Source organism: Mytilus trossulus, chromosome 14, assembly GCF_036588685.1.
Source record: "Mytilus trossulus isolate FHL-02 chromosome 14, PNRI_Mtr1.1.1.hap1, whole genome shotgun sequence".
NCBI lineage: Eukaryota > Metazoa > Mollusca > Bivalvia > Mytilida > Mytilidae > Mytilus > Mytilus trossulus.
Genome location: NC_086386.1, coordinates 65,062,523 through 65,084,822, shown reverse-complemented (window position 1 = coordinate 65,084,822; position 22,300 = coordinate 65,062,523). Strand labels below are relative to the sequence as shown.

General features: G+C 33.1%; 1 protein-coding gene across 6 annotated transcripts in view; it reads right to left on the bottom strand.

The window, feature by feature from the left end:
• LOC134695720 (protein furry homolog-like) overlaps nt 1-22,300 on the bottom strand; it is a 399,195-nt gene that overhangs the window by 351,611 nt on the left and 25,284 nt on the right. For all 6 annotated transcript variants that reach the window (XM_063557102.1, XM_063557101.1, XM_063557100.1 and 3 more), the window contains exons 2-4: nt 19,074-19,144; nt 15,904-16,100; nt 5,954-6,007 (exon numbers count right to left, since the gene is read on the bottom strand). In XM_063557102.1, the coding sequence (XP_063413172.1) occupies nt 5,954-6,007; nt 15,904-16,100; nt 19,074-19,095 (273 nt within the window). In that variant the 5' untranslated portion in view covers nt 19,096-19,144. The remainder of the gene's footprint in view (nt 1-5,953; nt 6,008-15,903; nt 16,101-19,073; nt 19,145-22,300) is intronic.

Genomic DNA, 22,300 nt, shown 5'->3' with positions numbered 1-22,300 from the left:
ATTTTTAAACTAGATACCCCAATGATGATTGTGCCTAAGTGTGGTTAAATTTGGCCCAGTAGTTTCAGAGGAGAAGATTTTTGTAAAAGATAACCAAGATTTATGAAAAATGTCTAATAATTGACTATAAAGAGCAATAACTCCTAAAGGGGTCACTTGACCATTTTGTTCATGTTGACTTATTTGTAAATCTTACTTTGCTGAACATTATTGCTGTTTACAGTTTATCTCCATCAATAATAATATTCAAGATAATAACCAACCAGGTGCTCCACATGGCACAGCTTTATACGACTGCAGAGGTTGAACCCTGAACAGTTGGGGCAAGTATGGACACAACATTCAACCTTGATACAGCTCTGAATTTGGGTTGTGATCAAATTTTTGACATAATATTAGTTTATGACACAAAACAAATGTCAAGATCTTACAAATCTATTATGCAATATTGTGCAATTAAAGATTTCTTCTTCAAACTTTTGAAAGATTTAGACTTTGAGAAATTTGGAAAAAATAATTGAAAACTATGTCCAATCCCCCCCCCCCCCACCCCCCCTTTTTTGCAATTAGTCCAAAACCTGATATTTCTTTATACATAATTTACAAGGAGTGTTATCTGAACATGCCCAACACTGTATGTAAATGATTTAATCCCTTACACTGCTTTTAAATTGTTTAAATTGTCCATTGACCAGAAAAAAAACTAGTTTTTCCCCTTTTTGGCCCTTTTGCCCCTTATTCCAAAATATTTTGAGCAATAACCCCCCCAAAGTCAATACTAACCATCCCTTCATGGTATGGAAACTAGTTATTGTTTGAAAACTACAAAAATGCTTATTTTTGTCCGCCTTTTTGGCCCCTTTTTCCTAAACTTTTGGGACCATAACCCCCATTATCAATCCCAACCTTCCTTTAGTGGTATTGAACCTTCTGGTAAAAATTTATAGAGATCCATTTTCTAAAACAAAAGTTATTGTCCGGAAACTAAATGTGTCTTGGGACGACAATGACGCAGACTACGCAGACGACAACATAATACAATTATATGATGCAAAATTTTTTTTTGTCATATAAAAACAGCAAAATTTCCCTTAAAATTACAAATTTAGTGGCAGCAACCCAACAATGGGTATCCCATATCAAATGAAAATTTCAGGGCAGATAGATCTTGACCTGATGAACAATTTTACCCTCAATAAGATTTGCTCTAAATGCTTTGGTTTTCGAGTTATAAGCCAAAAACTGCATTTTACCCCTATGTTCTATTTTTAGCCATGGCGGCCATCTTGGTTGGTTGGGCGGGTCACCAGACAATTTTAAACTAGATACCCCATGATTATTGTGGCCAAGTTTGGAATAATTTGGCCCACTAGTTTCTGAGGAGAAAATTTTTGTAAAAGATTACTAAGATTTAGGAAAAATGGTTAAAAATTGACTATAAAGGGCAATAACTCCGAAAGACTTTGAATTTTTACTCTATATATATACATGCATGCATACTAATGGTAAGATTGCAGCGACTGTGTGCAAGTAGTGAGAGAAAGTGTGAGTGCGAGCAGCTTTATTCTTCTTTTCTTTAATAACTATATTCTTGTATTATGAATATAAATTAAAAAAAAACAAAATGGATAGTCTTGTATATAACTTTCAATGTTTACCCCAAAAACCATAGTCAGGTGGTGACTGATTGTAGGGGTATTGTAAAATCCTGACTATTGAAAAACAAAAAAAAGATAAAAAAAAAAGTTTGGATTAATTTGGCCCAGTAATTTCCGTGGAGAAAATTTTTGTAAAAGATTACTAAGATTTACGAAAAATGCTTAAAAATTGACTATAAAGGTCAATAACTCCAAAAGTGTCAACTGACCATTTCGGTCATGTTGACTTATTTGTAAATCTTACTTTGCTGAATTATTGCTGTTTACAGTTTATCTCTATCTATAATAATATTCAAGATAATTAACCCAAACAGTAAAATTTCCATAAAATTACCAATTCAGGGGCAGCAACCAAACAACAGGTTGTCCGATTCATCGCATGTCAGATTTGCTCTAAAAGCTTTGGTTTTTGAGTTATAAGCCAAAACCCGCATTTTACCTCTATGTTCTATTTTTATCCATGGCAGCCATTTTGGGTGGTTGACCAGGCACATATTTTAAAACCCAATGATGATTGTGGCCAAGTTTGGTAAAATTTGGCCTGGTAGTTTTAGAGGAGAAGTTTTTTGTAAAAGTTAAAGATGCCTGACACAGGACAATGACGCCGAACGCCAAGTGATGGGAAAAGCTCACTTGGCCCTGTGGGCCAGGTGAGCTAAAAAGTCTAATCCAGTTACTTTTAAATGTTTAAAAAGAGCAGTGGGGTACTCAATCGACAAAAACACATTTGTATGTGCAAATTTTGCAAATGAATATGAAATAATTGATTTTAAGAGATGTTCAGGTGCTATATTGAAATTTGTAAAGGTTTCCAGAACTCTTTTTCTCGTCTTGGATTTCACCGCATAAGGTGAATCTATTTATCAAAATTATTACAGGATTTAAAAATATCAATCATTTTCTTTGGATATATATTCTCTTGAATATTAACTTCTATAATAACAATCTATTAAGGTTAATAAATTTATCATGTGAACAAAAACAATTTCCCAGTCCGTCTGTTTATTGCATAAAGATAAGTCCCTCTATTGGTATAGTACTGTAAAATAAACGAAAACAATTACTTTCAAACTTTTGTTTTTAGAAATTAATTATAAAAAATCTTCTACCAAAGTTTAAACCAGATGCTTCGCAGGGTGCAGCTTTATACAACCGCAGATGTTGAACCCTGAACGGTTGGGGCAAGTATGGACACAACATTCAAGCTGGATTCAGCTCTAAATTTGGATTCTGATTAAATAATAGACACAGCATAGGTTTGTGACACAGAATGAATTCTGTGGTCTAATGAACTTAAAATTTATAATTTGCCTTTGAGCAATTCACTATGCTGTTGAATATTAATCCTCTCAAAAAAATGGTTGAAAAAATTTTCTGGGTTAGTTTAGTTTAATTTGGCCCAGTAGCTTCAGAGGAGAAGATTTTTGTAAAAGTAAAGGATGACAGACGCAGGACAACGACAGACGCAGGACGACGACGGACAACGGACGACAGACGCCAAGTGATGAAAAAAGCTCACTTGGCCCTTTGATAAACATTGATATAATGTTGATAGACCTAAATATAAAGCTTTATTACAACTGTTACATAAACTCAACATTAACCAAGAAAACAAAACATTGATCAATGAACTATGAAAATGAGGTCAAGGTCAGATGAACCATGCCAGGCAGACATGTACAGTTAACAATTCTTCAATACAACAAATATAGTTGATTTATTGCTTATAAATTAAGAAAAACAGACCAAAACACTTAACACTTAGCAATGGACCGTTAAAATGAGGTCAAGGTCAAATAAAACCTGCGTAACAGACATATAGATCATAAAAATTTCCATACATGAAATACAGTTGACCTAATGCATAAAGTATTAGAAAAATAGACCAAAACTCAAAAACTTAACTTTAACCACTGAACCATGAAAATGATGTCGAGGTCTAGGCATGTACACCTTACAATCATTCCATACACCAAATATAGTAGACCTATTGCATATAGTATAAAACAGCTCACCTTGGTCTATGTGAATATTACCCACAAAGGACGCAGATGGATTCATGACAAAATTGTGTTTTGGTGATGTGTTTGTACATCTTGATTTACTAAACATTATAGCTGCTTACAATTATCTCTATCTATAATTAACTTAGCCCAGTAGTTTCAGAGGAGAAGAATTTTGTAAAAGATTACTAAGATTTACGAAAAAATGGTTAAAACTGGACTATAAAGGGCATTCTAACATGACGTCCTTCAAACGCTTTGAGTACACACCTGTGGTAAAATATGAATATATTTCATGGGCTGTTCCCATTGTACCCCCACGTCATATGTTTTTTAATGAATGAGCGACTCGACGTCATAGAACAATGACGTCAGAATATAAGCAATTTACGGGAAAATACACGCTTGTGAAACGGAAAATCATCACAACAAGGAAACGTTAACAAATGATGCTAAAATGAGTTATATTAGCCGTTTTTGTATACATGTGAGACATATAAGTACAATAATAATTAGATTAATCTAAAATTATCTAAATATGTTATTATAAATAGTTTAAGCATCATCATTTATTCAGTTTGCTCCGTTATTTTACGTCAATTTAATAGTGCGTTTATATATTGGAACGGCAAATAATGCCATCACCTAGAGCGCTTCGATCCTAAATAATTGCAGTATTTGTCCTATTAGAATCGAAATAATTCATGGGGGCTTGAATATATCTAGATTTTACCACGGGTTGTCCCTTTATGCCGATATTTTACCCCTCGCTATCGCTCAGGGTAAAATATTTGTCATAAAGGGCCAACCCGTGGTAAAATCTAGATATATTCAAGCCCCCATGAATTATTTCTTAAATAACTCCTAGAGGAGTCAACTGACAATTTCCATCATGTTGACTTATTTATAGATCTTACTTTGCCAACATTTATTGTCTATTAAAGTTTATCTCTATCTATAATAATATTCAAGATAATAACCAAATCAGCAAAATTTCCTTTAAATTACCAGTTCAGAGGCAGCAACCAAACAATTCATCTGAAAATTTCAGGGCAGATTGATTTTGACCTGATAAGCAATTTTACTTCTGTTTGATTTGCGTTGAATGCTTTGGTTTTTGAGTTATAAGCCAAAAACTGAATTTTACCCCTATGTTATAATTTTAGCCGTGGCAGCCATCTTGGTTGGTTGACCGGGTCACGCCACACATTTTCTAAACTAGATACCCAAATGATAGTTGTGGCCAAGTTTGGTTTAATTTCAGAGAAGATTTTTGTAAAAGATTACTAAGATTTATGAAAAATGGTTAAAAATTGACTATAAAGGGCAATTACTCCTAAACAGGTCAACTGACCATTTTGGACCAGTTAACTTACTTTTAAATCTTATTGTGCTGAACATTTTTGCTGTTAAAATTTATCTCTATCTATAATTATATTCAAGATAATGACCTAAAATGACAAAATTTCCTTAAAATTACCAATTCAGGGGCAGCAACCTAACAACAGGTTGTCCGATTCATCTGAAAATTTCAGGGCAGATAGATCTTGACCTGACCAACAATTTTACTTCCTGTCATATTTGTTCTTAATGCTTTGGTTTTTTAAGTTATAAGCCAAAAACTGCATTTTACCCCCATGTTCTATTTTTAGCCATCTTGGTTGGTTTTCCGGGTCACCGGACACAATTTTCAAACAAGATACCCCAATGATGATTGTGGCCAAGTTTGTTTAAATTTAGCCAAGTAGTTTCAGAGGAGAAGATTTTTGTTAAAGTTAACGACGATGGACGGCGGATGACGGACGACTGACGACGGATGACGGACGACTGACGACGGATGAAGGACGATGACGGACGCCGAATGGGCTTACACCACAGTTTAGCATTGTTTGTTTACATTGCCTTGTTGTAATGATTTTATGGTATCAGAAGCCAGTTTTTTTCTGTAACATGCTTAAGTTATTACGTCATCATTCTATTGACGTCAGGTACTTTATTCATAAAACAACATATGATGTGGGAGTACAATCGGAACAGCCAATGCAATATATTCATATTTTACCACGGGTATGTACTCAAAGCGTTTCAAGGAAGTCATGTTAGAATATTCATTTACCCATTCAAATCATTAACATTAAATAATTAACAAAATTTCAGAACTTGCATGCTCTGTAGTTGCCTAGATGACAATCTTTCTTTTTGTTCTTTTTAAATCAAATGAGTAAATTGCTTTTTAAACACATCAAATTTGCAATCAGTTTCCTTCCTAAAACATTCTTTCTTTTAAATTACCTGATCAAACTGTGGATCTTCTCCTCTCTGTAAAGATTTTGTCAAAGATTTTTCCTGCAAGGGTAAATTAATCATGTTTACAACTAAAAAGAAAGTTGCTGCTACAAAATAATCAGTAAGATATTATAAAACAGGATATAACAACTTAAGGTCTGGAAATATTTAACTTTTGCTGCTTCCATGACCATTTTCTATCTGCTGCAACTGTTTCACAAATAATTTTAAGGTTTTAGTTTAAAAATAATGTTTAAATAAATGGAGAATGTGTTCATGGGATTGGATTCCGAAAGATTTTGGGATACAGATAAAGATAAAAGATTGGACTCATATTTTGACAGTTAAGTTGACAGTAATATTTGTGTAATACCTTTTGTAAACTTTTGTATAATAAATCTTGTTAAATTTTATTATTGATTTGTGTCTTTTGTTGGCTACAATTTAAAGGCGATTTCTGGCCGTTACAAGGTCGAACCCTAAACGGTTTGGGCTAGTATGGACACAACATTCAAATTGGATACAGCTCTGAATATGGATTGTGATTAAATAGTTAATACAGCATAGGTTTCTGACACAGAATGAATGTGGTCTAATGAACTTAAAATGTTTGGGTTTTTTTGCTTAAAATTGAGCAATTCAGTATGCTGTTGAATATTAATCCTTTGATATTTGAAGAAATTTTCGTTTTCATTTCTGAAATCTGAAATAAGAAAAATTAAACCCCAACAATTTTTTTCACCTCCCCCTTTCCCTTATTCCAAAAATGATCTCAATTCAAATTTCTTATGGAGTTTTCAACAATAACTACATCATAAAACATAAAATGTCATACAATCATGATTTAAGTTAATTTAACTACTATTCTGGACAAAGAAAGATAACTCCAATGCAACATTTTATATTGTCAAATTTCCAATGAAGTTCATAAACCTAAAGTTTTTGGCAAATTTCCAATTGAATTTATTGTCTTTAGAGCTGAGGACAGGGGACTCTTAGTTAGTTTCACTTGTATATATATAGATATGTGTGTGTTCAACTCAGTTATTTTATTGTTGTTGTTACTTTTGTTTATGTCACCAGTATAATGTTACTTATGACAAATATAGATTATTATTAATAATAAAGTTTTTGGCAAATTTCCAATATACATAATTTATCAAAGAACAGTTTAGGTGAGATATTAAAATGAGTTTCAATTACCAACCTTATGCGGCTTTTAAATTATGTTTTGTAATTGTCCATTAACCTGGAAACCCTTTTCCCACCTTTTTTGTACCTTATTCCTTAACAGTTAAAGCCATTACTCCCAAAGACAATTCTTACCATCCATTTGTGGTATTCCAATATCCAAAATTTAAATACATGGTTAGATTCATCATATCAAAGAACCCCAAGAATTCAATTTTTGATGAAATCAAATAAAGTTCAATTTTGGACCCTTTAGACCTCAATATGAACCAAATTGATAACCGGTCCTTAATATTAATCAAAGAGCAGATTGCTCTGAGGGATATGATTGCCGTTGTTTAATTGACACATGTAAACATGTAGCTGGATAATATTATTTTTAAAACTAATTCAACTGCACTTGTAAAATAGTTACAAAAAAATAGCCAATCCCAGATAAAAGTGTAAGAATAATGTCATTAGGCCTATTGTGTTTTATTTTTTTACCATCAATTCCAAGTTTACTTGCCACAGCAGTCACTGCCTCAATCTTAGACTAGAGTGGGAGAAAGTATTCCGTTTCGTATCTTATCATCTATTTTCCAACGTTAATTCTAGGAGGAACCCCATTCCTAACTCTTTAAATATTAATTTCCTTAGAGTCAGTGATCATGACTCCTTTCCGTACACATTTGTCGGTTTAAATTGCGATCATTTTTAAAAAATACGACATTCAATGACAGAACGAGCTAATACTCGACGTATTGTTTGATAAACAGCATTCATGGAAGTTATTTCCCGAAGGGAGACAACTCTAAATGATAATATGGAAGACTCCATTTCGCCTGAAGGGGTGTTCTACGATGATGACTAAATTTATTTTAATTCAAATGATGCATATGATTTAAAGATATGCAACAACAATAACCCTAAATAGCAGACGTACATAGAAAAGATCCCATGAGTTATAAATCAATTAATTGAGTGGGGAATCCAGAGCAACCATTCAATCTAAAACCCCTTGAAGTCAAGAAATCTATACGCATGCACATAATTTCCAAAACAAACCCTGGAGCAAGAACGTATATTAAATGTTTATTAAAAGACCTAGATGGTTTCTATTCTATTCTATTTCTTTATGGAAGTACAATCTCAAATATCAGTTTCATAACAGTAACATATAAGAAAAACTCCACTTCAGTTCTTATATGACAGAAATAGATTTATTGGAATTCAGAGAACTCTCGCATTTTATCAAAACTGTGAATTCCCTCGGACGTGTTCCTAAAGTTATAAAAACACTAAATATAAATACTGCTTAATTCTGATTTTCCGTGTTGTTAAAAACACCCATATAAGTCAAGGGAATTATCAAACATGAAGATTATGAAAAGGATATTATAGGAAAGTTGTTTAAGTTCAATCCCTTTGTTTGTTTTTACCTTATAAAGCAAGACAATCATAAGAATGTGAGATGTTTAGAACAAAGCGATTGACGTGAGGGCATTGCTCTGAGCCACAGGTATAAGTCTACAGATTGCTTGAAAGCAATCGTATCCCAAAAATCTAAATGCATGGTTAGATTCAGCATATTAAAAAAACCCGTATATTGAATTTTTGTTGAAGTCAAACAAGTTTAATTTTGGACCCCAATTTGGATCAACTTGAAAATTGGGCCCATAATAAATAAACTAAGTATCTAAATACACAGTTAGATCCTGCATATCAAAGAACCCAAGTCATTCAATTTTTGATGAAATCCAACAAATTTAATTTTGGCCCCTTTTGGTCCCTAATTCGTTGGGACCAAAATTCCCAAATCGATCCCAACCTTCCTTTTAAGATCATAAACCTTGAGTTTAAATTTCATAGATTTCTGTTTTCTTATACTAAAGTTATAGTGCGAAAAACCAAGAAAAATGCTTATTTCGTCCCCTTTTTGGCCCCTAATTCCTAAACTGTTCAGATATGAACTCCCAAAACCAATCCCAACCTTCCTTTTGTGGTCATAGACCTTGTGTTTAAATTTCATTGATTTCTATTTGCTTATACTAAAATTATTTTGCGAAAACCAAGACTAATGCTTCTTTGAGCCCTTTTTTGGCCCCTACTTCCTTAAATGTTGAAACCAAAACTCCCAAAATCAATCCCAACCTTCCTTTTGTAGTCATGAACCTTGTGACAAAATTTCATAGATTTCTATTTACTTAAACTAAAGTTATAGTGTGAAAACCAAGAAAATGCTTATTTGGGCCCTTTTTGGCCCATTATTCCTAAAATGTTGGGACCAAAACTCCCAAAACCAATCCCAACCTTCCTTTTGTGGTCATAAAACCTTGTTTTAAAATTTTATAGATTTCTATTCATGTTTACTTAAGTTAGAGTGCGAAAACTAAAAGTATTCAGACAACACAGACGACGACGACGCAGACTTGATACCAATATACGACATAAAAATATTTAATTTTTGCGGTCGTATAAAAACCTCACCTAAGTACAACCTAAATACATTGTTAAGCTTAGTTACTCAGCAACAAGTAATAAGTGGGTAAATCTTGTATACTAAAAAAATCCTGAATATTTATTTTTCTGACTCAATTCTTTTTAATTTCTATAAGTTTTATTTATTTACACATTTATTTTTGATTGTTTTTTTTAATTGCACGTCTAAAACTAGTCCAAATAAATATGACGCTTGACAAGGCTATTAAAATTAAAATAGCCTTGCCAGACGTCATAATTATTTGGACTAGTCTAGAATATCAAAATTCTGGAAGTAATTTACCAAAAAAGAGTGTTTTATTGTGATATTTTTATCTTTTGTTCATATATCAACATATTTTATAATCAATATTGCACTGGTGTTGGTTTATTTAGAAGGAGCAAGTTTTAATGCTTAAAATACGGGCGCACTAAGTTTCCGTGCATTTGGGTATTAAAATGTTTTACGCTGGTTTGCAGCTTTTGATTACATTTGAGTGCATTCATTTTACAGGTAATCTCAGGTAAAAATATAAAAAAAAAATATATTAGATTATATATAACTATATTTTTTGTATTTTTATAACGGATATGACTATCAAGTATTAATTTTGCCTACACCTTTGACTTGTTGAATTGTATATGAAAATCAAAAAAAAATATGCGGTTTATCTCTTTTTTTCCCTGCCTTATGAGGCTTATACTAACGTACCTTCATGATTTGATTGAGATAAAATTTAACAAGTATGATTTAAGATCACAGGAAACAGCAGTACTCGAGTTTGAACTACTAAATATAGCTTAAGATCGTTTCCCTATAATGCTGCACAAATCTGGAATGAGCTGCCGAACCATTGTCGAGTGGAAACATCTTTCGACCAATTCAAAAAATTGGTACAAACATGGAATCCAAGTAACAGCTCATGCCAGTGCAGTGCATGCATATAGTGTTTATGCCTGTTTTATTTTACTTTTATTTTCTGTGTGACTATTTGATTTGTGCAATCTTATTATTAACTTGTGCTATATTTATAGTGTACTATATGCTTTTAACTTATATATATGTCATTAAGGTATCTTACTATGCATTATATGTTTAAAATTGTGTTGTTTTCCTGACTTTTCTATGTGTGTATTGTATTGTGTGTGTGTGTATTGTATTTTGTTATTAAGTCGATTTGAAAAGCTCACTAGAGCTTGTGTTATGTAGTTTATTGAATATCGACTCTAAATAAAACTTTGAATCTTGAATCTTGAATCTTGAAACCTGAGTTTACCTGTCAAAACAGTGCGTGCAAATGTAATCAAAACAGTCGGAAAGCTGACCCCGGTTTGACCCCATTTCTTAAAGCAACAATGGATGTCATGTGATTACCATGTATGGGCATATTTTTACCAAAAAAAGTTCAGCCCGTTTTTTGGAATTTGTAGTACTTTGCATGAATTAAAACTAATTCCCTTTATAGGGAACATTCTTGAGTATATGAGAAATATATTGCTCAACTCATTTATGGATACTCTCATTTTTTTCTTTCAAATGTGTTCTGAAAGTCAAGGTGTTGACGAAAAAAATTGGTCACAGAAAATTAAAATCGTAATTTTCTTTCTTAACTTCTCGGGAAGCTATGCTGAATTTAAATTATGTTATGTAACATAACTTGGACTATGATATGTCAAATTTGTGCCAGTTGATATGCTAAGATATGCAAATGTGCCAGTTAGATGTGTCGATATTTCTGACAAAGCGGGGCCGACGTTAATTCACGAGTTACGTCCCTTTGTTTGACACTGTCATGAACAAACTATTGTTATATCAAGCACCATATGCTGTTATTTACATGTGGATATTAGTAAAATAATCATATTGAATATATTTTGATACTGTAAAAAGAAAAAAGAGAAACACTTTTTATCAGTTTTCAGAACTCAGTCCCAGTGAAATAGGCCCTATGTGTCCCTATGTGCCATAATAATCTAATATTAATTTAATATTCCAAAGGTTAATTTAATTTTTATGTTTTGGTAAGTATTTTTACTGCTGTAACCAAATTATTTCTACACAGAAATAAATGTTTACTCAATTAATACAAGGGGTAGTCAAAATATTCATGAATAATGGATCTGACAAGACAGGATTAAAATAATAAAAAACAGGAGTTCCTTTTCATTAGGCTCCTACCCTTTTCATTTAAACTTAAAATAGATCATAATGAAAGTATTCTGAATGTAAAATCTTCATTATTTTAGATAAAAGGAAAATTAGTTTGCAATCCTTGTATGAACAAACTAAATATAACAATAAATGTTGTCTCATTGATTTCATGCAAGTTATAGTTCTAATGAATGGACTCAAATTATAAAAATAACACACTAAACCAATAAATAAATGATGCTAATCATGAACTTGAAAATAAATTAGACAAAATTGACTCAGTAATATTTTTCTTTTTTGAAAAAAATAATAACATTAAACTAGAGGCTCTAAAGAGCCTGTGTCGCTCACCTTGGTCTATGTGCATATTAAACAAAGGACACAAATGGATTCATGACAAAATTGTATTTTGGTGATGGTGATGTGTTTGAAGTTCTTCCTTTACTGAACGATTTTGCTTCTTACAATTATATCTATCATGAACTTTGCCCATTAGTAACAGAGAACTATATTTGGTAAAAATTTACATAAATTTACCAAATTAATGAAAATTGTTAAAAATTGACTATAAAGGGCAATAACTCCTTAAGGGGTCAATTGACCATTTAGGTCATGTTGACTTATTTGTAGATCTTACTTTGCTGAACATTATTGCTGTTTACAGTTTATCGCTATCTATAACAGTATTCAAGATAACCAAAAACGGCAAAATTTCTTTAAAAATTACCAATTGGAGGGCAGCAACCCAACAACCAGTTGTCCAATTCATCTGAAAAATTCAGGGCAGATAGATATTGACTTGATTAACAATTTAACTTCTTGTCAGATTTGCTCTAGATGCTTTGGTTTCATAGTTATAAGCCAAAAACTGCATTTTACCCCTATGTTCTATTTTTAGCCGTGGCGGCCATCTTGGTTGAATGGCCAGGTCATCGGACACATTTTTCAAACTAGATACCCCAAAGATGATTGTGGCCTAGTAGTTTCAGTGGAGATTTTGTAAAAGATTACTTAGATTTATGAAAAATGGTTAAAGATTGACTATAAAGGGCAATAACTCCTAAAGGGGTCAACTGACCATTTTGGTCATGTTGACTTATTTGTAGATCTTACTTTGCTGAACATTATTGCTGTTTACAATTTATCTCTATCTATAATAATATTCAAGATAATAACCAAAAACAGCAAAATTTCCTCAAAATTACCAATTCAGGGGCAGCAACCCAACAACCGATTGACCGATTCATCTGAAAATTTCAGGGCAGATAGTTCTTGACCTGATAAACATTTTTATCCCATGTCAGATTTCCTCAAAATGCTTTGGTTTTTGAGTTATAAGCCAAAAACTGCATTTTACCCCTATGTTCTATTTTTAGCGGTGGCGGCCATCTTGGTTAGTTGACCGGGTCACGCCACACATTTTTTAAACTAGATACCCCAAAGATGATTGTGGCCAAGTTTGGATTAATTTGGCCAAGTAGTTTCAGAGGAGAAGATTTTTGTAAAAGATTACTTTAATTTACGAAAAATGGTTAAAAATTGACTAAAAAGGGCAATAACTCCTAAACGGGTCAACTGACCATTTTGGTCATGTTGACTTATTTGTAGATCTTACTTTGCTGAACATTGTTGCTGTTTACAGTTTATCTCTAACTTTAATAATATTCAAGATAATAACCAAAAACAGCAAAATTTTTTCAAAATTACCAATTCAGGGGCAGCAACCCAACAACCGATTGACGGATTCATCTGAAAATTTCAGGGCAGATAGATCTTGACCTGATAAACATTTTTACCCCATGTCAGATTTCCTCAAAATGCTTTGGTTTTTGAGTTATAAGCCAAAAACTGCATTTTACCCTTTGTTCTATTTTTAGCCATGGCGGCCATCTTGGTTGGTTGACCAGGTCACGCCACACATTTTTTAAACTAGATACCCCAAAGATGATTGTGGCCAAGTTTGGATTAATTTGGCCAAGTAGTTTCAGAGGAGAAGATTTTTGTAAAAGATTACTTTAATTAACGAAAAATGGTTAAAAATTGACTATAAAGGGCAATAACTCCTAAACGGGTCAACTGACCATTTTGGTCATGTTGACTTATTTGTAGATCTTACTTTGCTGAACAGTGTTGCTGTTTACAGTTTATCTCTAACTATAATAATATTCAAGATAATAACCAAAAACAGCAAAATTTCTTCAAAATTACCAATTCAGGGGCAGCAACCCAACAACCGATTGACCGATTCATCTGAAAATTTCAGGGCAGATAGATCTTGACCTGATAAACATTTTTACCCCATGTCAGATTTGCTCTAAATGCTTTGGTTTTTGAGTTATAAGCCAAAAACTGCATTTTACCCCTATGTTCTATTTTTAGCCATGGCGGCCATCTTGGTTGGTTGACCGGGTCACGCCACACATTTTTTAAACTAGATACCCCAATGATGATTGTGGCCAAGTTTGGTTTGATTTGGCCCAGTAGTTTCAGAGGAGAAGATTTTTGTAAAAGTTAACGACGACGGACGACGACGACGACGGACGACGGACGACGACGGACGACGACGGACGACGGACGACGGACGCCAAGTGATGAGAAAAGCTCACTTGGCCCTTCGGGCCAGGTGAGCTAAAAAACTATGCATTTTTATATTTATGTAAAATATAAAAAAAAAAAGAAGATGTGGTATGATTGCCAATGAGACAACTATCCACAAAAGACCAAAGTATTTCAGAGCAGTTTCTGGAGGGCTGAGCCAACAATTATGTTTTAAATAGATCTATCATAAGTCAAAATTAAGCCACACTTCATGTCACTGTCAGTATGATAATGTTTTGAATAAGATTGATTAAAATGATACTCTGAGTGTGATTGTTTTAAGGCAGCAACCATGGAGGGGGAACTATGGATTTTTTTTCCAGACAAGTTGAAACAATTCTTCTCTTTCAATTTTAGCATTTCATTTAATGGCAGCTGAGGGTAAACCAAAATTATTTTTTTTCTCTGACAGGGTCAAAAACAAATTATTTTTTATCCAAAAAAACAATCAATAGCCACCACCTACCCCCACCAGAAACTCAAATGATTAATGGCTGACTAAGTTCAAATTTAGGACACTACTTATTCATTTACTTTTGCTGGATTCCTTTATCACAAAAAAATATATTATTATAAACAACAAATGAGTTTTATGTAAGTCATCTAAAGCAGTTAAGCAAAGACAGTATAAGATTTCCTTACCTTGTTTTTAGTTAAGTCATACATTTCACTGACTTCAAGAGAATAATTAATCCAGTCAAATATTCACAGCTGATCTCGCCATTACTTTTTCAAACAAACATGTGTGTACATTGACTGTGTTCAGATGCATGGTGACATCGATGTGTAAGACAGAAAAATTACAATGTCAAAAAATATCTTTCTTTTGGAATTTATTTCAAACGGGGTTTCCCAAGGGGTGTCAGATAGAACGTTGTACTTAATGGGTTTTTTTTAATTTTGAGATACGTATTATTAACTGTTTGTACATGTAGTCTTTGTTAATCTGTGAAAAATAGAAGAAAATAATTTTAAACGACGATCAACAGCACCACAGGATCGTTAAAAGACGGTCAATAATGAATTTGACATGTTTGAGAAATTGTTTTCCTTTTGATAATAAAATCCATGCTTAACAAATAGAAATAAATCTATTTCAGACCCTAATGGCAAGTAGAAAACTGAAAGAAAAAAAACTTCCAAATTGGCGCCAAAAAAAAATCCGCGAAATTAACGCAATTTCTGAATGGCGGCTTTTAATATCAGTCCCATTGTTGTCTTAAAAAAGAAGCAACAATGGTCGTTTCTAAGGGCTTGCTTTCCGACTGAAAAGCTATGCACAAATGTAATGGTAATGCGCACAAACGTAATGCACCGTAAAATACTTACTATATTTAACAGGTAATTAATCATTCATTGTTATAAAAACACCTATTGTATTTTGTTTGTAGGCATAGGTTGAATATATATTTTTCAAATGTTTTTACCTAAATAATCCTCATAAAATTAGGGAGGCCAGTTAACTCAAGGTTCAAATAACTTAGTTAGTTTTTACATCTATGTAACATATTACCTCACTTTTAATTTAACATGTGAAATACATTATCACTCTTACCAATGGTTCTCCTAAGACCTGTTCTATCTTTTTCTCAGCAACTGTGCAGAATTCTAAAAATAATGTCTGCAGTATGTACTCTCCAGGTTTTTTGTTAAATTCTTCATTTCTGTTACCATGATTACTATTGTCATGTCTCCACGGAAACCTGATGACAGCAGCAGTGTCAATGTCTTTCTCCATACTTTCTACTATACCTATAAAATAAGGAAATGTAAGCAGCAGTGTTTTTATTCATACGTAACTTTATAATGTATTCATATATATGATGTTCAGTAGTTGTCGCTTGTTGATGTGGTTCATAAGTGTTTCTCGCTTCTCTTTTTAGCTCACCTGGCCCGAAGGGCCAAGTGAGCTTTTCTCATCACTTGGCGTCCGTCGTCCGTCGTCCGTCGTCGTCCGTCGTCGTCCGTCGTCCGTCGTCGTCGTCGTCCGTCGTCGTTAACTTTTACAAAAATCTTCTCCTCTGAAACTACTGGGCCAAATCAAACCAAACTTGGCCACAATCATCATTGGGGTATCTAGTTTAAAAAATGTGTGGCGTGACCCGGTCAACCAACCAAGATGGCCGCCACGGCTAAAAATAGAACATAGGGGTAAAATGCAGTTTTTGGCTTAAAACTCAAAAACCAAAGCATTTAGAGCAAATCTGACATGGGGTAAAAATGTTTATCAGGTCAAGATCTATCTGCCCTGAAATTTTCAGATGAATCGGTCAATCGGTTGTTGGGTTGCTGCCCCTGAATTGGTAATTTTGAAGAAATTTTGCTGTTTTTGGTTATTATCTTGAATATTATTATAGTTAGAGATAAACTGTAAACAGCAATAATGTTCAGCAAAGTAAGATCTACAAATAATTCAACATGACCAAAATGGTCAGTTGACCCGTTTAGGAGTTATTGCCCTTTATAGTCAATTTTTAACCATTTTTCGTTAATTAAAGTAATCTTTTACAAAAATCTTCTCCTCTGAAACTACTTGGCCAAATTAACCCAAACTTGGCCACAATCATCTTTGGGGTATCTAGTTTAAAAAATGTGTGGCGTGACCTGGTCAACCAACCAAGATGGCCGCCACGGCTAAAAATTGAACAAAGGGGTAAAATGCAGTTTTTGGCTTATAACTCAAAAACCAAAGCATTTTGAGGAAATCTGACATGGAATAAAAATGTTTATCAGGTCAAGATCTATCTGCCCTAAAGTTTTCAGATGAATCGGTCAATCGGTTGTTGGGTTGCTGCCCCTGAATTGGTAATTTTGAGGAAATTTTGCTGTTTTTGGTTATTATCTTGAATATTATTATAGATAGAGATAAACTGTAAACAGCAATAATGTTCAGCAATGTAAGATCTACAAATAAGTCAACATGACCAAAATGGTCAGTTGACCCGTTTAGGAGTTATTGCCCTTTATAGTCAATTTTTAACCATTTTTCGTAAATTAAAGTAATCTTTTACAAAAATCTTCTCCTCTGAAACTACTTGGCCAAATTAACCCAAACTTGGCCACAATCATCTTTGGGGTATCTAGTTTAAAAAATGTGTGGCGTGACCTGGTCAACCAACCAAGATGGCCGCCACCGCTAAAAATAGAACATAGGGGTAAAATGCAGTTTTTGGCTTATAACTCAAAACCCAAAGCATTTTGAGGAAATCTGACATGGGATAAAAATGTTTATCAGGTCAAGAACTATCTGCCCTGAAATTTTGAGATGAATCTGTCAATCGGTTGTTGGGTTGCTGCCCCTGAATTGGTAATTTTGAGGAAATTTTGCTGTTTTTGGTTATTATCTTGAATATTATTATAGATAGAGATAAATTGTAAACAGCAATAATGTTCAGCAAAGTAAGATCTACAAATAAGTCAACATGACCAAAATGGTCAGTTGACCCCTTTAGGAGTTATTGCCCTTTATAGTCAATCTTTAACCATTTTTCATAAATCTAAGTAATCTTTTACAAAATCTCCACTGAAACTACTAGGCCACAATCATCTTTGGGGTATCTAGTTTGAAAAATGTGTCCGATGACCTGGCCATTCAACCAAGATGGCCGCCACGACTAAAAATAGAACATAGGGGTAAAATGCAGTTTTTTGCTTATAACTATGAAACCAAAGCATCTAGAGCAAATCTGACAAGAAGTTAAATTGTTAATCAAGTCAATATCTATCTGCCCTGAATTTTTCAGATGAATTGGACAACTGGTTGTTGGGTTGCTGCCCTCCAATTGGTAATTTTTAAGAAATTTTGCCGTTTTTGGTTATCTTGAATACTATTATAGATAGCGATAAACTGTAAACAGCAATAATGTTCAGCAAAGTAAGATCTACAAATAAGTCAACATGACCTAAATGGTCAATTGACCCCTTAAGGAGTTATTGCCCTTTATAGTCAATTTTTAACAATTTTCATTAATTTGGTAAATTTATGTAAATTTTTACCAAATATAGTTCTCTGTTACTAATGGGCAAAGTTCATGATAGATATAATTGTAAGAAGCAAAATCGTTCAGTAAAGTAAGAACTTCAAACACATCACCATCACCAAAATACAATTTTGTCATGAATCCATTTGTGTCCTTTGTTTAATATGCACATAGACCAAGGTGAGCGACACAGGCTCTTTAGAGCCTCTAGTTTTTATAAATTAGACTGTTGTTTTTTCTTTTTTGAATTGTTTTATGCTAGTTATTTTTGGGGCCCTTTATAGGTTGGTGTTTGGTGTGAGCCAAGGCTTTATGTTGAAGAGGGGCCTCAGTGGCCGAGTGGTCTAAGTAGTTACTACTGTAATCACTATTACTAATGACTAATCACTAGCCAGTCAACACTGAGGTTGCTTTTTACTTTGATCTATAATAGTTTACTTTTATAAATTGTGACTTGGATAGAGAGTTGTCTCATTGGCACTGATACCACATCTTCTTATATATATAGCTAGCCTAAATACAGACATACATAGGTATATGCAACATGTAAACTATTGGAAGATAGTAAATACATGCAGGAGGTCTCAGTAATATAAGCATTTTTCATACCTTGCATAGTGGATCATTTTTTTTTATCTACATGTTTATCAATTTATAATTAAATATGTACCCCACACACAAGTTTTAAAAATATTAAATATTAGGTGGTTCATGCCCTACATTAAGTTTTCCATGGGTAAATTACCTTTCTCTTCTTTTGAAGCCATCTGTCTGTGGAACTAAAATACCTTCTTCTGCTTAGTATCTTTCATATTTCTATGCAAATAAACAATAAAATAATTTTCATGTGTGCATATAATTTCATTTTTTTCAAAAGCAAATTTTCAATAATGGTTAAAGAGTTTTATATGTTCTGACCATTATTGTGTTCATATAGATGTTTCCAGACTTATGATAATAATTACTTTCTAAATGAAATTGCGCGTGTCTAAACCCTTTTTTTGGATAGACTATGATAAAAACTTATTATTCAATCCCAAACAATGTATTGATAAAGAGAATGTGTAGTAAACATGCTATCAGCAGGGAACTTTAGAATTGTACTATTATTAGTATGTTATTCATGATAGATGTCAGTACCAACGCAGAAACTACTCTCTGATAATACTAAAATGATAGGATAGTGTCTACCAAAACTCAAACTCATTCAAAAATAAATCTCATATTCATATTTACAAAAATGAATGCAAAAATGATTTTAAACCTTTTAAGCCCTCTCCCAACTCAGTTTTCAAGATTTTAGCGGCATTGAGGAAATCAAGACTTAAGCTGGCTCCTAAGTTTGTTACAAGTTTTTTCAAACTGACTACAACATCTTAAAGCAGCTGGCAATTTTTAGAAATACTTAGTAATATTTCACTATTAGCAGTCAGTTTGGTACAATTACGTCAAAATAACCTGAAATCAATTGGGGAATGTGTCCATGGAACACAAATGATACCCTGCTTGTACATCATGTACATCATATAAAATTATAAAGGGACATAACTAAAGATAATGGTAAAATGCCCCTACTACTTTATCTGAGTTTTGTGGTAATAAGCATTGTATAAAAGTATAAGTTTCATAAAATTGGTTGATGCAAACTTAGTTTAGAGAATGGGCAGAACTCTACAACGGATAAAGTGACCCCCCCCCCCCCCCCCCCCAAAAAAAAATCAAACTTGAACTGCATTCTGTGATAATGAGCATTGTGTAGAAGTTTCATAGCATTAGCAATAAGTTGAGGCAGACTTAAGTTAGAGAACTGAAATGAAAAAAATCAGCATTTTTGTTCATTTATAAAGGTGTATAACTCCAGAACGGAAACGAAAAAATCAGCTTTTTTTTCATTTGTAAAGGCATATATCTCCAGAACGGTAATTGACGCCAACAAATTCAAACTTGATCTGTGTTTTGTGGTAATAAGCATTGTGAATAGGTTTCATATCATTTGGTTGAGGCAAAGTGAAGTTAGAGTACAGAAACCAACTTTGAGACGTATAGATGGCTTGGGCATAAAAATATAGCACACCGTCATAATTTGCCATTTATTATCAGGTGTGCTCCACCTGATTTGTTTTTGACCCCTTAAATCAGGGACAGCCTATAGTTAGTATAGACTGTTCCTTTTTAAATATATATATGACAAAAATTAACTTATCAATGATACATGATAGGTTATACCTGCAAATTGGATATTCCATACCATTATTTATTATAACACCTTTAATATAAGTTCTTTTATCTACATAAAATACTACATCTGTTCACGTTCTTCTTCCTTTATACTTTTCTGCAATCAGTCATATTCCAAAATTGAAAAGTTATTTTTTCACTTTTTGCATTACCTATCTGTTAAATAAACAACTGCCCCATGAGCGTATGATACCCCTTCCGTCTTCTGTGTAAAATTTATGCAATAATCATAAATAGTTTCTGAGATACAGTCTGACTTGTGAAAAAAACATCTTTTTTTTACAAAAAAATGATAAATCAAAATAAAAATTTGAATCATCACCAAACTAGAGGCTCACTCACCTTGGTCTATGTGAATATTAAACAAAGGGCGCATATAGATTCATGACAAAATTTCATTTTGGTGATGGTGATGTGTTTGTACATCTTACCTTACTGAACATTCTTGCTGCTTAGATTATCTCTATCTATAATGAACTTGGCTGAGTAGTTTCAGTGGAAAATGTTAGTAACAAGAGGCTGTCACAACAACAGCAAACCGGATTTATTAACATTCATTTGTGTCCTGGCAATATCACAAGAACCATTACTGACATGACTGATGATTGGTGAAAGTGAAAATCGTCAATATCAAATTTGACCTCTATTTTGTCATCAGTATCAACATATTAAAATTTGAAAAGCTTTGGTTGAATGGTTCATGAGAAAATGCATGGACACGACTGGAAACACCATTTTTCAATCTTTCAAGAACCATAACTCCTGAACGGTAAAAGTCAAAATCGTCATTATTGAACTTGACCTCCATTTAGTCATCAGTAACAACATATTAAAATTTGGGAAGCTTTGGTATAACAGTTCATTAGTAAATGCACGAACACGACTGGAAACGCCATTTTATGATCTTTCAAGAACCATATATATAACTACTGAATGGTAAAAGTCAAAATCATCATTATTGAACTTGACCTCTATTTTGTCATCAGTAACAACATATTAGAATTTGAAAAGCTTTGGTTGAATGGTTCATAAGAAAATGCACGGACATGACTGAAAACACCATTTTTCAATCTTTCAAGAACCACAACTCCTAAACGGTAAAAGTCAAAATCGTCATTATTTTAATTGACCTCCATTTGTCACCAGTAACAACATATTAAAATTTGGGAAGCTTTGGTAGAACAGTTCATGCGTAAATGCACAGACATGACAGGAAACATTATTTTTCAATCTTTCAAGAACCATAACTACTGAACGGTGAAAGTCAAAATCGCAATTATTGAACTTGACCTTCATTTAGTTGTCAGTAACAACATATTAAAATTTTAAAAGCTTTGGTTTAACGGTTCACCAGTTAATGCACCGACAATATTTGAATACCGCCCGCCCGACCAACCGCCCGGCCGCCGAGCATCCCCAAATCAATAACTGACATTTTTGTCACAAAAATCCAGTTAAAAAGGACAATAACTCCTTAGGGGGTTAATTGACCATTTTGGTCAAGTTGACTTATTTTAAAGTCTTACTGTGCTGTACATTGTTGCTGTTTACAGTTTATCTTTATCTATAATTATATTCAAAATAATAACAAAAAAACGCAAAATTTCCTTAAAATTACCAATTCAGGAGCAGGTTGTCTGATCAATCTGAAATTTTCAGGGCAGATAGATACTGACGTGATAAACAATTTCACCCATTGTCAGATTTGCTCTAAATGCTTTGGTTTTTGAGTTA